The following is a 16,033-nucleotide window of genomic DNA, read 5'->3' as shown; positions in this document are numbered from 1 at the left end:
TGATTGTTTTATATCCTCAGCCGTTAGAGACGACCTTACCACGGGCGAAGTTGAAGTTTGGATAAGTGGCAGATTCATCAGTCAGACATTGCTGAGTTCGTATGGGAAGACGGTTCTTCTCCAAGACCATGTACGACCAAGTGAGCATTGGAGGGTCTACGCTTGACCCGGTCTACGGCCGCTACGACCAACACGCTTATTATGTCTCACTCTGGTAATTGACTATTACCTAGGGAGCTCGCCATGAAGACGGACATTCTCCAAGATCATATATGACCGAGTGAGACATGGCGTTTACGAATGACCTGGTCTACGACCAATACAAACCATAAGATTGCCGGCGGCCCCTTTCCCTTCAACCATAACCAAGCAGTGCTGTACGAGAGCCCGCACTAAATTAAGTAGATATCCTCTATACCTCTCGGCACGCCGCCAACCCGGACCCCAAAATAAAGAAAGAAAAGCCTTTCGTTTAGAAAGGATCTCTTGCTTCGCGTCCAGGACTTCCGCTTAATGGAAAAGAAGGATTACTGTGGCCGGTGCACGAGTAGCCCGCGGTCGAGCGCCATGTTTGCGCGGCATTCTGAGAATACCTCACTCGCGTTGTTGCTTATTACTTCCCTAGGTACTTGCCTAAGTACTTACTTATGTAAGCAGGTATGTCTTCGATATCCCCCAGTGCCAAGTGCCAATCGAAAAGTGGAAACGTCATCAGTCGCTTCCGGCCCGTCCCCGTCCCCGTCCAACGTGATCTAGTTCAACTTGAAAGCAATTCCACAAATTTCCCCACGGATTGCCTTTCTAGAATAATTTTGCATCTTTTTCTCCTCTCTCATCTTCAACCGGCTTCATCGCTGGATGAAGCCCATTTCGCAGAATTGGTAAGTCTTACCCTACTTTGCTTTGCTACATTCCTGGATAGTATGATGAATTTTCCCTTGTGAAATTACCGCGGCTTATGACGCTCCCCAAAAAGAGCAACGTGATTACGAACTCAACAATTTCTGACTCGATCCTTACTTCCGCATGGCATTCGCTTCATTCTTGATACGACCACTCGCTAACCAATATTGAGTTTACTAAATTAGCGGGCATGCGAGCAAACCCAAGCGACAACAGCACGATTTGAACCACGATCTGACCTCGATTTCCCCTCGCCGATACGGGGTCGATCTACAACTAAAATATGCCCCGTAAATATGTCTTGTAGCACCCGTCTCACCGTGAAATGAATGTCACCCTGGTGGAGAATTTTGATCGATTTTCTTGGCCCACGTTGTCATCTGTGCGCGCTGCGGGAATCCGATGTGTCCACCATCTCATGGCTCGTTTTCCTAGTATTCATTCGCGCCCCAGCTCAGTGGTTATGGTGCCAACGACTTGTGGATAGTAAAGATTGTGGTCTGATTTTGCGAGTGCCTGCACTGGATTGGTGTCGGGCATCCAGCTCTTGGCGTTGGTTATTTAATGTATGCATATCTAGCGACTTTGGATTCCGGGAGGCGCCATGACTACTTCTCGATTGCCATTTTTGTACACATCGCTACCTTTGTCTCTCGTACGCTGTAATACCTGTGGAGCCTCGAACCGAATTACTTGTTCCCGCCAACCCATTGCGTTACAGTACCGTCGGTCGTAACGCCTTTGTACAAACGTCGAGAAAATCGCCAGGCCAACCAATGCACCCTTGTTCCTCGGCGTCCCGTTACGCACGTAGTAATTACGAGTAGTTCCTCCAATGTCTGTGTGCCATGGCCCAATCTGATGCCGCGTTGGCAGAAGATGACACCACCGTCGTTCTGCGAGGCCTGCCATTCTCTCCCAAATCCCGAATACTGAAATAGCTAGAGTTAGGTGACCTGTTCACTGAGTGAGTCCCACTGCAGTTAAAAGGTCGTTTTCTTATTCTATGCGCCCGAAGCAAAGGGCCGTCACAGTGTATATTACATTGGATTGGGAGACCGGGTGGCGTACATAGAAGATACTCATACGTAAAACGTACTCATATGGAATAGATACTTGTACGTAAAAGATACTCACTCGGCTCATTTGTCATCGCGACGGGTTCACGTCTCAGGCAGCCTGACGGTGCCGCCAGCACCTGACCCAATTGAAAAGAAACTGCCAACATTGAATCAATTGGCTGATAGTACTTACCCAGGACCAAACATAGTATTGTTGAAGGCCGCAAGTCGTGCTAGCTTCCAGCTGAGTCCCAGTATTCAAAGCACAGTGTCCCTTGCTTGGCAGTCGATCTCCAAGTCGAGTGAGGGGCTGCTCACCCCCTACATGCATCTATCCAGCACACTCCCTCTTTCTGTCCCTCTGTCTTAGAGCACCCAAGCCCAGTCAGTCTCGTCGTGATTACACGGTAATTACCGAGCCTTTCAGCTGAGCCGAATCGAATTGTCGCGTGCCATGTCTCGGTAGTAGGTACGGCCCTTACCCTTATGGCCATTACCCCATGAGCGGAAGCCCTCGATGTGATAGGATAGGCATATAGCGAAGCTCCGTCAGGATAGGAGAACTCAACCGCGTCATGTTGGCCGGGCAGTTTGCTCTGTGCCGTAATTACATGCGACTCTTTACGATGCATCAAGGCCGCTGACGAGACCTGCCACGGCAACTTTGGTGCTTCAACATGAACTCATAAAGGGGCCTTGTTTACATCCGTGGTATTCTCTTTTACGTGACCAGCCTGGTATTGTGTAGCAAGCCCAGCTCAAGCCCATACCGCAGGACCGATTGCCCCCCTCTCCTTGCTCCTATATCCTCTTTGCTCTGTTGCCATTGAGCCCCAACCTGGTGTCTTCCTGTAAAACCCAGTCCAATCGAGTCGTTGCAGCCCAACGAGCGCACTTGACATGACTCTCTACGCTCTGTCGTGCTCGGCATTGACCGTGCTTCTCAGCATCGTTGTCGGTCGAGTCATCTACGCCCTGTCCTTGTCGCCGTACAGAAATGTCCCGGGGCCGAGACTCTGCAAAATCACCCGCTGGTGGGCCGTCTACCACGACATGTGGCTGCGTCGCATCGACAAAATCCACGAGTGGCACCGTGAATATGGCGATGTTGTGCTCGTCGCCCCAGGTGAAGTCTCGTTCGCCAACGCCGCCCTGATGAAGGAGGTATACGGCTCCAACCGGCGTCACCCCAAGAGTAAATATTTTGACAACTTCCTCATGTACGGCGAACGACCGATATTCTGCACCCTCGACGTCAGAGAACATCGGCAGGTGCTCAAGCGGACCTTTGCCTTCTACCAGCCCAACTCGATTTACAAGCCGACCACGTTGCAGCCGTTGCTGGCCAACGCCAGAAAACTGATGAACCAACTAGAAGAGGCTATTGAGGCGAACCGTACAGTCGATGTACTGCTTTACTCCAACTTTTATTCCTTTGACAACGCTACACGTTTGATGTACGGCCCAGAGCTCTGCGCCAACACCATTGAAGACGCAGATTGTGAGGAGCGGGCGATACTGGAGGGTTGGAAAGAGGTCGAAGCCTGGAACAATCTGTCGTACAACTTCCCCTGGGTCCACAGACTTGTCCGATCTGTCGTGTCCTATGCCACCGAAAACCCGGCCTTCCTGACAGCCGAGGAGCAGCTGACAGATTGGAACATCAAAAAGGTCAACTGCGCAATGCAAAACTCGGACAAGATGGTAGCCGGCTCCCTCCTGCACCAGCTGAGCAATGCAAAGACGCCCGACACAGGGTCGCTGCCAGTCACATGGGTCGCGGCCGAGATTCTGGACAATATCCACGCCGCTCAGACGACTGTCTCCCTCGCGATTACGTTTCTGCTTTGGAGTCTCGCGTGTCATCCCGGTTGGCAGGACGAGTTGCGCACGGAGCTCCTGGCCCTCCCTGTTCATGAAAATGGCGAGGCGAGCTTTGAGGACATTAGATGTGCGCCCATTCTAGATGCTTGCGTGCGAGAGTCGAGCAGGATCAACCCGTTATCCAGCGGACGAGCCGAGAGAGTAGTGCCCGCCACCAAGGCGTACAACGACGTGGTTCTTCCGGGCGGAGTAGGTAACCCCTTTCTACTTTTTCACCGTGGACAACTTCCAGTTGCTCGTTTACTAACGATAAGCTCAACAGACCATCGTGTCGGCGTCGACCAAGTCAATACATCACCGACCCGACGTGTTTCCCGACCCGTACGCCTTCAGACCAGAGCGATGGCTAGGAGCCGACGATGCGAGCCTCCGTGCAATGGAAGCATGGCACATGCCATTTGGCTATGGTGCCCGGCTCTGCCTGGGCAAAGCATTTGCATTGGCAGAGATTAAGCTTCTGATCGCATGCATCGTGACGGTGTACGAACTAAGGAACGACCCGGCGTCGGGCACGACAGAATGGACCATGCAGCAGCTTGGGACGCAAAATTCCATGCCGAGGGGTCAGCGATGCCATCTCCGGTTCAGGCGGCTGCCGGAATGCAAACACAAGCGGGCCGGTGAAAAGAACAAGGCTTAAGTTAGCTGGTTGTCGGACAGCTGTGTAGATTAGAAGGCATTGCTTGGGGTTGGTTACTACCTAATTAATTCAATGCATGAAGTGAGGTTGACCAGTTTGTCTTCGGAAATATGTACATGTCAGCAATTCTGAGGAGTTTGTAATCTCAATCGCCCCAGGCACTTGAACGGCCAAGAGCTCTCGCCAATCATCGACAGCAAAGCCCACGTCGAGTTGATCCAACGCCGCCCATGCACTCTACCAGAGATCTGCGCTTCAATAGTCTTGACGTTACGTAAATGCGTACGGACGGTAGCGGCATAGTTGAGGCGGGAGTATTGAGAAGCTGATGTCTCGGGGAAGGAAGACCAGGGTGCAATGCCGCGGAGGGGTGCGTCTATCATGAAGTACGTATACGGGCTATCTACTTACCTAATGTAGGCTCTCTGGCTGCCGAGATGCTGTCAAAAAACTACCTACATAGATCGTACTGTATGAAGCTTGGAGAAGCCAACAGGTGGCTTCTGAAATGAGGCCGCTGATGATCCAGCTCAGCTCATTTTCCCAACAAGTCATATAATTTTGTTCCTTTTTTTGTTCCACTTTTCTCCTCTACCCTTGCCAATTCCCTTTTCTGGGAAAAAGGAAACAAAATAGCCACTCAGGCACTTGGATCTACAATCTACTTCACATCCAATGTCAATGTCACCTTGGCTTCCCTCCAACACACAGGAGATAAACTGCCTTTGGTGAAATTCGGGCCAAGATCAAGGCGTGAATCGTGATGGCCTTGTTCGTGTACGACGATGGGACGCACCCATTCGCGTCAATACATTCGCTCACCTCGTTAGGGCCCAGTGGCGCATGCTCCATTCATGTTCACGATGTCTTTGGGCCGACGGTGGCATACTCTTGTCTCAACGGCTTCGATTTCACATTGCTCTTTGAAGAGAGCATCCTCACCTTGCTTCCTCTTCTTTTGACGGGTAAAGATTTACAAGAGCTGGCTTTCTCAATATATTCTCATGCTGACCAGCCTCTAGTCGTCATTCTTATACCTCGCGCCCTTCTACTCAGGAAAAGTCCTCGCAAAGTCACTGGATCATGGCACTTGGCGTTAAAATCTGTATAAGACCCTCTTGGCTTACTCGTGATAATTGAACCTGACACTTTGATCATCAGGCAACATTCGCAATTTACATCTCGCTCCAGATCGCGTTGCTCGCCTTGTGGGCTGGTTCAGCGGCTCCTACTACCAGACTCACCTTGGCGACGACAATCATTACCATCGGTGGTTTCTGCTGGCTACTCTACATGTCGTGCTTGGAACACAATCGATCCGTGCGGCCATCGACCCTCCTCTGCCTCTATTTCGGCATATCTAGCGTGGTGGATCTGGCCCGTTTGCGTACCCTCTTCTTCATCCCCGGCTGTCGCGTTGTTGCTCCTGTTCACCTGGCTAGCTTTTTCGTTAAACTGGCGTTGCTAGCCTTGGAAGTGGCTGAAAAGCGCCGTCTACTCGTTGGAAGATGGAAAGATGCGTCGCCGGAAGCCGCTGCTTCTTTCTACTCCAGAGTATTTTTCGTCTGGCTGAACCCGCTATTTCTCAAGGGATACAGAAATCGTCTTACAGTAGACTACTTGACGCCGCTAGATGAAGATATCCTTGCTGCCTCTCGGCCAATCGAGCTGCAAGAAAGATGGGAAAAGGGTAAGTTGTCAGACTTTTCCAGACTGTCGGGCCTCATCTTTGCTAACGTGACCAATCTGCAGCCGATAGGTCCAGCAAGAACGCTTTGCTATGGATCTTTGTGCGTCACTACAAATGGGAGTTGTTAGCCGGCGTCATACCACGCCTTGCGTATATTGGTTTCGCCTTTACCGAACCTTTTCTCGTAGAGCGTGTCCTCGACTTTGTCTCGGAACCCGCGGGTCCAAACACGCGAAACTTCGGCTATGGTCTCGTCGGGGCCTACTTTATTGTTCACGTTGGCAAAGCAGTACAGTCACAACCCTATCTGTCCACGCGTCCCCTGGTTACTGACCGTGCCTTGATTAGCTGTCTCTTACCTGGTACGAACACATGACCTATCGTGTCTTAACCCAGTTCCGCGGAAGTCTCGTTTCCCTAATCTACGACAAAACGCTTCGTCTCAGCGCCAGTGCTGTTACTGATGCCGAGGCCATCACCTTGATGAGCGCTGACATCGATCGCATTGGCCTGTGCATGCGAATTCTGCACGATTCGTATGCCAGCGTCATCGAGGTTGTCCTGTCCCTCTGTCTTCTCTACAGACTTCTTGGCATTGCCGTCATTCCTTCCACCGTCTTCATCAGTGGTAAGTACCTGCCTCGCTCCAGGCGTCAAGCTGTGAGAGGCATTACCTTATTGACCTTCTGACAAGTGTGCCTCTCGATTGGGATTCCCCTTGCATCGGCAGCGGGAAATGCCCAGGTGCCGTGGCTCGAGGCTATTGAGAAGCGCCTGGCTGTAACTTCAAAGATGTTAGGAGGCATCAAGGCCATCAGGATGGCCGGCTTGACGGAAAAACTGCATGAAATTGTGACGAGCCTAAGAAGGGTAGAGATTCGTGCCTCCCGTCGGTTCCGTCTCTTTTCCGTCTGTGAAACCGGTGCCGGTAAGTCCTGTCCCCGTAGCCTTTGCTAGCCCCTTTTACTATAACAGTGGCTGACTTTGGTCTCTTGTAGCAAATTCCACTTTCACATTTGCTCCCGTTCTAGGCCTCGGTGCATACATAATCCTAGCAAAAGTCAACGGCACCAAAACATTGACAGAGGGTGTTGCATTCGCAGCTCTGAGCTTGTTCCAGCTACAGGACCAGCCTGTGATAACGATGCTGCATGGCTTCGAAGACTTTCAAACCATTGTCAACTCGTTTGACCGTGTTCAGACGTACATCTTGTCTACTGTGAGACAAGACCCCAGAATCACCCCTGTGCTTGAAGGGTCTGGTAGCCTAGATTCGGAGCTGTCAGCCAACAATGCTGGTTCAAGCACCACTGCTGGGGATAGTGTCATCGCAATCAAAGACGGTGCAGCGGGCTACTCTGCTGATGAAAATATCATCAAGGCCGCAAATCTTGCGATTGGCCGTGGCAAGATCACTATGATTGTCGGTCCCGTGGGCTCTGGCAAATCCACACTGCTTCGACTCATCCTTGGTGAATTGCCCAACGTCTCCGGGTCTGTTGCAGTCGGCTACTCCAAGTGTGCATTTTGCCCACAGTCGGCGTGGATCACTTGGGGTACGGTGCAGAGCAATATCGTGGGAATGACTGCGTGGGACCCAAAGTGGTACGACACGGTCGTCCGAGCCTGCTCGCTGGTCGTTGACTTTGAGGAATTACCTGATGGAGACCAGACCATGACCGGTACACGGGGCTCGAGGCTAAGCGGTGGGCAGCAGATGCGGGTAGTGAGTAACCTTTACCTCGAGTGTGTAACCGATGTTGACGCGAAACAGTCATTAGCTCGTGCCTTATACTCCAGGAACCTGCTCGTTGTCTTGGACGACGTCCTCACGGGGCTTGATCGTATAACAGAAGCCCACATCCTCGACGCTGTCTTCAGTACCGAGGGTCTACTCAAACAAACACCATCCACCGTTGTGGTTGCCACCAACTCAGGTACGCTGTCACAGACAGTCGTTTTGTCGGTCAATCATACTGAACAATGTGTAGCCAACCATCTTCGTTACGCTGATCACATCATCGTCCTCAACAAGGAAGGCTGCATTGCCGAGCAAGGCACCCTTGAGCAAGTCTCCGCTTCGGGTAGTTACGTGAAGCAGCTGGAAAGTATGCCAGTGGTTCAGACAGCGCGACCAGAACCGGAGCTGCTGGAGGAAACGCACCGAGAACTTGGTCTCCCCGATGAGGAAGACAAACTAGAGTCTAGCCATAAGACGAGTGATTTCCAAGCGGGCGTCTACTATGCTCAAATGGCAGGCAAAGGCACAATTGCTATTTACTTGTGCATCTGCGCAGCGTATATTTTCGGTCTCAGCTCTCCCTGTAAGTCATCTTGTGCCATCAATCTCACCAGCTCGCTGATTTGCTCTCTTCTTCTAGCCATCTGGCTACAGTGGTGGACAGATGCCAATGCCAAGTATCCGAATGAGAACATAGGCTATTGGTTAGGCGTCTATCTCGGCCTGGCGGCACTGGCAGTCATCAGTTGCATGGCATCAGACTGGTACGTCGAGTGCAATACGCAAGACGATGCAAAGCAGAGTGTATCTGACTGTTTCTCAGGGCCTTTCGGATGATGGTCGTACCCAAAACGTCACGCAAGTTTCACCAAATTCTGCTCAACACAACCTTGCGGTAAGGGAGATGTTCACTTTGCCTTTGAATGGTCTGGAGGCTAACTTGTATTGCCACGCAAGGGCAACAACGTCTTTCCTGACATCAACCAATGCCGGACGAACCACCAATAGGTTCAGCCAAGACTTACAGCTGATTGACAGCGACCTCCCGCAAGCTCTCGACACGGCTGTCGTCTGCTTCTTCAGTGTCATCGTTTCGGCAGTACTCGTTTGCACCGGCTCAGGTTACGTCGCAGCTGCCATTCCCGCCTGCATATGCATTGTGGCGACTGTTCAGGTATTCTACCTACGCACTTCGCGGCAGCTACGACTGCTCGACATCGAAACCAAGGCGCCTCTCTTTTCTCACTTCATCGAGACCTTAGGCGGGCTGACGTGTATCCGTGCATATGGCTGGTCCAAAGAGTACAAGGAGCGCAGCTACCTTGTGCTAGATACATCACAGAAGCCATACTACCTACTGTGGTGCATCCAACGATGGCTTACGCTGGTGCTTGATCTGATGGGGGGTGCTATTGCTGTGATGCTGGTGGCACTTGCAACGTCGTTGCCCAACGGATCGACCGGACTTCTGGGCGTCGCTCTGTTCAACGTCATCAACTTCAGCGGCGTCTTGCAGACCTTCGTCACGGAGTGGACCCAGCTGGAGACGGCCCTGGGCGCCATTAGTCGTATTAAGGCCTTTGTGCAAGACACCCCGTCCGAGAATGCAGAGAGAAAAAGGAGTGAGTTGCCGGAGGAATGGCCATCGGTCGGCTCCCTTGTCTTCGAAAATGTTTCGGCTTCCTATGAAACGTCTGCTACGCCCGTGCTGGACGGAATCAACTTGACAATCCGACCAGGCGAGAAGATTGCGTTATGCGGGAGAACGGGAAGGTGAAATCCACCACACGTCGTCAATGTGTTAATTCATGAGTCTTGGCTAACGTGGCTGTCCAGTGGCAAGTCATCATTCCTCTTGACAATTCTTCGCATGCTAGATATCAGCGAGGGCAGCATCAGTATCGACGGTCACGATATCAACAAGCTGTCCCGCGAGGATCTGCGCAAGCGTCTAAACACGTTACCCCAAGAAGTCTTCTTCTTGCATGGAAGCGTGCGCGAGAACATTGATCCGCTGCAGCTCTCTACCGACAAGCGTCTCATCGACACGTTACGTGCTGTGCGGTTATGGCACATGTTTGAAGGCCGCGGTGGACTCGACGCGCCCGCCAGCGAGGAGGCTCTGTCACATGGCCAGCGGCAGCTGTTCTGCCTAGGCCGGGCAATTGCACGTCCAGGCAACATTGTCATTATCGACGAGGCAACAAGCAGGTATGCAACAGTCCAACGCCCTCTCGCGAGAAGCTCCTGGTATCTAATCATGTGACAGTGTCGATGCGGAGACGGACAAGCTCATGCAGCGCGTACTGCGGGAGGAGCTTCGCGGACGCACCTTGATTGCCGTTGCACACAAGCTGCAGACGGTGCTGGACTTTGATCGGATCGTGATGATGGAAAAGGGACGCATTGCCGAATCGGGGAACCCGCGCGAGCTGCTCGCTGCGCCAGACTCGTCGTTCTCGAAGCTTTACACCAGCATGGCGACTGAAACGGCCGAGTGAACAAGACGGCTGCACGAAACTGGCTCTCTGTGCTCTATTCTATGCCGTGTTAGCGATTCGCCCGCGCCTCCTCCGTTACCTTTCAAGGTCGTACTGCTCCGTATATAGCTACTTGATGTATTAGAATAGGTATAGCGCGTCCATGCGCTATATATATATGTAGGGCTCGAGAAGGGGTGGGAGTCCAGAATAATAAAAGGGGTAACGTGACCACACCAGATAAAAAGCCTCTTCAAGGGGTAGTTGGCCATGCATCATCCCATTGGATGGAATTCCATCACGGCTACGAATCACTTCTTCGCACCTGACTGCCTGACTGCCTGGCGGAGGCTCACAGGAGCGCCTCCCGTCTACTGCCTCGTCGTGCACACTGCCCGATCATTCAAGCGTCTGTCTGCTGGCCTGTGTGCTCCGTACTCTGTAAGATCTTCACCATCGATCTTCGTCGTGCCGGCCTGGACTGCGGTAAAGAAAAGGTGGGGTAAGCGACGATTGCATTGTCATCAGATGCAGCATGGTTTTTGACGATGCGGATCTGCTGTATGCGCTGTGTTGCTGGAGACTTGATCAGAGCAGTTCATGGGAAAGAACTACTACGGGATGCTGGGCCAGTAGGACATGCACGGGCGTCCACTTCGTACAGCCTCTTCTATCCAGAGGTTGAGAGTGTTCTTGGGAGCGAGGGATGGTTTTGTGGTGTTGACGCCAAGGGGAAGTACGTTAGGGCGCCAGGGACTGCTGCCAAGGAGCCTTTGGCAGATGCTTGTGTCTTAGCAGCTTGGTTTGACAGCCACCACTCCGTCTTGGGCCTCGAACGTGGCATCTAGGACAAGTTCAACCACAATGCCTCGCATGTCGCTTCGCCTGGGACTATGTAAATTACCCCGTACCCCATATCATCCAGAGAGGAGTTTGTACGTAATAACACACCATCAAACGCGTGTTCTAGAACTTGGTGTATGCAATACTCCAGACCCAGGCTGCCAGGACCCCAGGACCCCCCATCCCACGACCCATCACAGCCATACAATATGACTCGATGTTCTATGGATGACTCCGTACGACAGTACCGCGAAGTCGGATCACGGATGGCGATTGGCAGGTTGGGGAACCCTCCCAGCCTCCTGGCTCTCGTCCTGGCTCTCGTCCTGGCGGCATCTGCTCATCCTGCAAAGCATCTGACCTCTCGGCCCAGCCGGCGAAATGCGACCGTCTCCCGTCATTCCTCATCAAAAGAGTCTGGTATAACCTTGTTTGATGCCACGGCACGGGCCAGACAGTGTGGGCTCCCTATATTATATAGTGGGGAGCTGCGGGAACCATAACGTAACTGCTACCAAACCTCGCCGGCTCTCTCTCTCTCTCTCATTTTGGGGTTTCTGGTTTTTCTGGTTTTCTGCTTTGTCACCAACACCACACCACTTGGCCAGCGACCAACATGACACAAGAAAAAGCATTCTTCCCCAGACACCCAGCAGCCCAGGCACCAGGCACCAGGGGCAATCTCGACGTAATTGCCTGTGGGGGACCGACCAATGGCCCAGCCATGCCAGCTGATCTGATCGACCATTCCGATGATGCCTAGCCAGTGAATAGTGATTGTGAGTGCCGTGGTTGCCAGCCTGGCCGTTTAACGATTCGTGTTCCGTGCTATACTCGCTCTTCGGCATCTGTCCATCTTCCAATAGTATATGTCCTGCGGCCGCGTGATGGCGTGGGCTGACGCACGTGTGCTCCGCATGCGTTCCGAATCGCATATGCCGGACAGGAAGGCCATGAGGTGCTTACCGTATCCGAACGCTCGGTCGAATCCCAGGTGTAGCTAGTACGCTGCTCTCGGCCGTACGATGGGCGACGATTCGGTGCACGTATCGTTGACGACTGGAGTCGCCCGTACCACCTGCCTCTCTTGAAGCGTGATCGACATCCGCAATTGGTTCTTGTATCTAGCCGTGGTGGTTGAGTGTCCTAAGCGCACATCAACCTGCTGGGCCAGCTGCGGAGCCATTCGCGATCGATCACCACCTGTTGGCCTTGTGCTGTCGAGCTGTACAGGTCTATTCGGGGACGCTGCTCATCACACAGACGGCTCTGTTTTCGCCGTGGTGCGACGGCCGTGATCGAGGCGGCTGGGACGGCGACAGCGAGGAGCATCGTTGCTGCGCCGGCCATCCTGCAGCTGAGGATTCGGGCTAAGCTATTAGAGGGCGGGGATCAAAGCGTGAAAGCGGTAGAACCGAGGGTCTGCACGGGAGGAGGTTTGTCAATAGTCGCGGCAGCCGCTGGAGAGCCGAGGAGCAGGCGGAGCTGGGATCATGACGAGCGGCGACAGCTGAAGCACTCACCAGCTTCCGAGGGACGTCGAACGAAAAGGTACCCCACCCGGGAAGCCTTTCAAGCGCCACAAGCGAAAGGCATGCTGGAGGGGCAATAGAGGTACTTCCTGCACAGTGGGAATGGATACAACAGCTCGAGGTCAGCTGTCTGTTGATCGAGTGATAGCACCACGTCTCGAAGATGGAAAGCTGGACGAGCTGAAAGTCGCGACGGACGCGTCGCTTAGCGTGTCCTACAGGCGTGACGGCTCTTTCGGGTGGATGGCTTTCTCTTCGCCTCCAAACCCCCACCTTTTACTGGGTACGCTCAGATAGCCCTAGTTCTCGCTCGAGACCGCCTGGGCTGCTGGAAATCCAAGCGGCTGCTCGTCCCGCCTCCTTAGCATATATGTGGCCTATGACACGCGCTGGCGTAATAAACCAGCTATGGAAATCCGAATGTATAACAGACCTGAGCAACGTATTCGTTATAAAGTCTGGTTATACGTAGAGTAAGTGAAGGCTTTCGTATCGAAGTGATTCATGTATAAGCTAAGTTGTTCGCGCTATCCAGACTAGGCCTTCATAATCAGGTCTCCGAGAAAAGATATATCCCGGAACATTGGCCGTGCTCACCATATAGCTAGTAATAATTGGTGTTATAAATATTAATGCCAGCGAAGACTATACGAATCTCTATACATTTTTAATAGCTTACCCTCATTATACTAAGTAACATGGCTCGAATGAGAATCTACCTTACTATTTAATATGGTGTCCATTTCGCTGTGGCGATGATTACCTGCTGCTAAACAGTTCCCAGCTACTGTTCATAAACAGGGAGTAAAGCATCATATAATTCTCAATAAACAAGCCGTATTTGGATCCCTTCAACCGGTGTGCGTCTAATTAGGTTTATCTACTTGCTATACATTGTCATGTTTTCGAGTACTTTTACTGGGTTGTTCATACTGGTAAGCGTGGAGGGATGCTTGCGGCCCAGCACCGCCTCCCTTAGCGCCAGCGTCTGTCTCCGAGTACTTCCCCTGGCTATCGAGCACGATGACCAGGTTAGAATATTCGATGCTTCAACAAATCAAAAATACCTATTTGACTGATTACAGGTAATCTCGCACAAATGCTAAGTACGGCCACTAACGGATAACCAATTCTTCAATGGTCTTCAAGGCATCTTCCAAACCTCCCGAAGTAGCACACTGGGCAAAACGTTTAATCTGTAGATCCGCCCAACGGAAACGCCTATTATCATATTAATCGCATGTTCACATATCCTATAGATAAAATACTTACCTTTCTTCAAAGGAAAGAAGTTTGTCTCTAATACGACCCTTGGCTTGTTCGTCCCAGCTGGCGAGGTCTGGCTTTGCCAGTGCAGTCTCGACATATCGCGCGACATCCTCTTTGACGAGTTCTTCGATATCTAAGGCATAATTAGCAATTCTGCCAACCTCACGGCGGATATCTGGTTCCGGTCGACTTGTGACAAGGATGTGCAGATTTGGCCGTGTTTCTGAAACAAGGCTTTTGATGCAGCGTAGCAGTTGGTCTCTCTGTCCCTGCTTGTCTGGACCGGGACACTCATCCAGGGCATCGAAGACGATGTAAATTTCTCCTTCGAGGCTCTGGAGTGTGTGAACAAGAGCTTTGGTAAGCTCCTCTACCGATGGTTCGCTCCCAGCCCTACTGTGTTGATCTCGGAGAGCTTGAACCTCGAAGGATAATCGCGAAGTGCTGAGCTGTCGGATGATCGACCGCAGGATTCTCGAGACGTTCTGCGAGGTGCTATTGTCAAATCGGAAGTACCAGTACGCTAGTCTTCTAGTCGGCTTATCTCTAGTATGCTCCTGAAGATTGCGTATAATCATTGAGCTAGGTATAATCAGCAAGTAGCTATTCATAAGTAGGGTAAGATAACTTACCATAATACCGTCTTGCCGCAGCCGGCTGGTCGCAGTTAGCGAGCACTATCTGGAGTTTAGCAGGTAATTTACCAGCACCGTGGAGCCATAGTAATCCCGGCTCCCCGTCGCGCCAGGCTCGATATCTTTCATCGTTCAGTAACCACCCACCACTACCGGGCGTGTGAGTCGACTGGGATGTATTCTGTAGACTGGAGAAATCTACGTCTTTCGGAGAGAGCCACTCAAGAATCGCCATTTCTTCAGCACCTATTTCTTCATTAATCTGTTAATCTGGAAACATTCAGTGGCTACGTACTATGCGTCCGCCTTTCGACCTCGTCTATCTTGGTAGACAGGCCCCGTAAGGCTTCTGTGATGGATTTTGTATGTGTGACCGCATCCGGTGGTATCTGTAATAACAGCTCTTTCGTATACGCGGCCGCGGTGGCAGCTGCGTATAGTTGCCACTTCTTGTTCTTATGGGAGTCGGCATAGTCGCTGATACCGCGGACAACCAGGCAGGGAAACGCTTCCATAAGGCCAGCAGCCTCCATTTCCACACACAGAATCCCCATGATGTCCCGCAACTTGTCTCGTGTCTTGGTATCCTCGACGACCATGTTTGACGAACCAATCGTTCCGTAATGGACTTGAGGGTGCGGATCACTCCGCTCTCCCCGGTTGACAATCTGGGCAATGTCGCCGTCTTGATGTGTATAGCTGGCTGTGAAGAGACGGTCCTCATCTGCGCCAGGATAGCCGTATTTCTTCGTCATTCGAGGATACTTGGCCAGCATTTCGTCGAGAAAATGCAATATATTATTGCCGTGAAGGTTATGTACCGCCTTTAACTTCTCGATATTGCCAGCTAGTATATGCGGTGGTGTATTTAGGTACCCTGTCTCAACGAAACCCGAAGTCGTGCTTTTGCTGCGATCAAACTGCACGACACCACCAAAGTTCTCTCGGGATTCGCTAACGACGTACTTGCGACGTATGTCTAACCACTGTATGGGAGGCTTGCTATTATTATACAGATTATAACAGTAGCAAGTTTAACGTTTGCTTAATATGCTAGGAACTTGGAGCTCATTGTCTAATTAAGGCTCATACTTTATTACCGCGTGAGAAGGCAGGGAAATTGGTTATGAGTTACCTGTGAAACAAAATCTAGCTCTAACCTTTATTAACCTAAAGCCGATATGGCCAAATGCTTCGAAATATCCTAAGGCGTTCCCTATTAAAATAGCGATACTGATTGCGAGACTCGCTAAACTAGCAGGTAATACTTTTCTATAAGCGTTATTTCGAGAGGCGCCTTAAAAGGCGATCACGAAAACCTGTCCGAGAATGGGGTTGTTCGAGCTGTTACAAGA

The 16,033-nt window shown here is 51.6% G+C and overlaps 3 protein-coding genes across 3 annotated transcripts; 2 read left to right on the top strand and 1 right to left on the bottom strand.

Annotated features, from left to right (window-relative positions):
• Positions 1 to 2,864: 2,864 nt before the first annotated feature.
• PG994_007347 (uncharacterized protein) lies at positions 2,865 to 4,488 on the top strand (the record flags this gene model as incomplete). The annotated part of the gene is made up of 2 exons (XM_066858756.1): positions 2,865 to 4,037; positions 4,111 to 4,488. The coding sequence occupies 2 exons, from the start codon at positions 2,865 to 2,867 to the stop codon at positions 4,486 to 4,488; spliced, it is 1,551 nt and encodes a 516-aa protein (XP_066715698.1).
• A 763-nt stretch (positions 4,489 to 5,251) lies between these two features.
• PG994_007346 (uncharacterized protein) lies at positions 5,252 to 10,420 on the top strand (the record flags this gene model as incomplete). The annotated part of the gene is given in 9 exon segments (XM_066858755.1): positions 5,252 to 5,593; positions 5,650 to 6,178; positions 6,241 to 6,503; positions 6,527 to 6,806; positions 6,873 to 7,106; positions 7,177 to 8,723; positions 8,743 to 9,692; positions 9,756 to 10,130; positions 10,189 to 10,420. 9 exon segments carry the CDS (start codon positions 5,252 to 5,254, stop codon positions 10,418 to 10,420), a joined length of 4,752 nt encoding a protein of 1,583 aa, XP_066715697.1.
• A 3,469-nt stretch (positions 10,421 to 13,889) lies between these two features.
• Positions 13,890 to 15,679, bottom strand: PG994_007345 (uncharacterized protein; the record flags this gene model as incomplete). Its single annotated transcript, XM_066858754.1, has 4 exons — positions 13,890 to 13,995; positions 14,047 to 14,625; positions 14,684 to 14,924; positions 14,974 to 15,679. Coding segments are annotated over 4 exons (1,632 nt in total), but the record flags the coding sequence as incomplete, so codon positions are not given.
• Between the last annotated feature and the right edge of the window lie 354 nt (positions 15,680 to 16,033).

Source organism: Apiospora phragmitis (assembly GCF_038363925.1).
Source record: "Apiospora phragmitis strain CBS 135458 chromosome Unknown utg000007l:1.0-2108841.0:1.0-2111359.0, whole genome shotgun sequence".
Classification (NCBI taxonomy): domain Eukaryota; kingdom Fungi; phylum Ascomycota; class Sordariomycetes; order Amphisphaeriales; family Apiosporaceae; genus Apiospora; species Apiospora phragmitis.
This window is presented reverse-complemented; position numbering and strand designations above follow the sequence as displayed.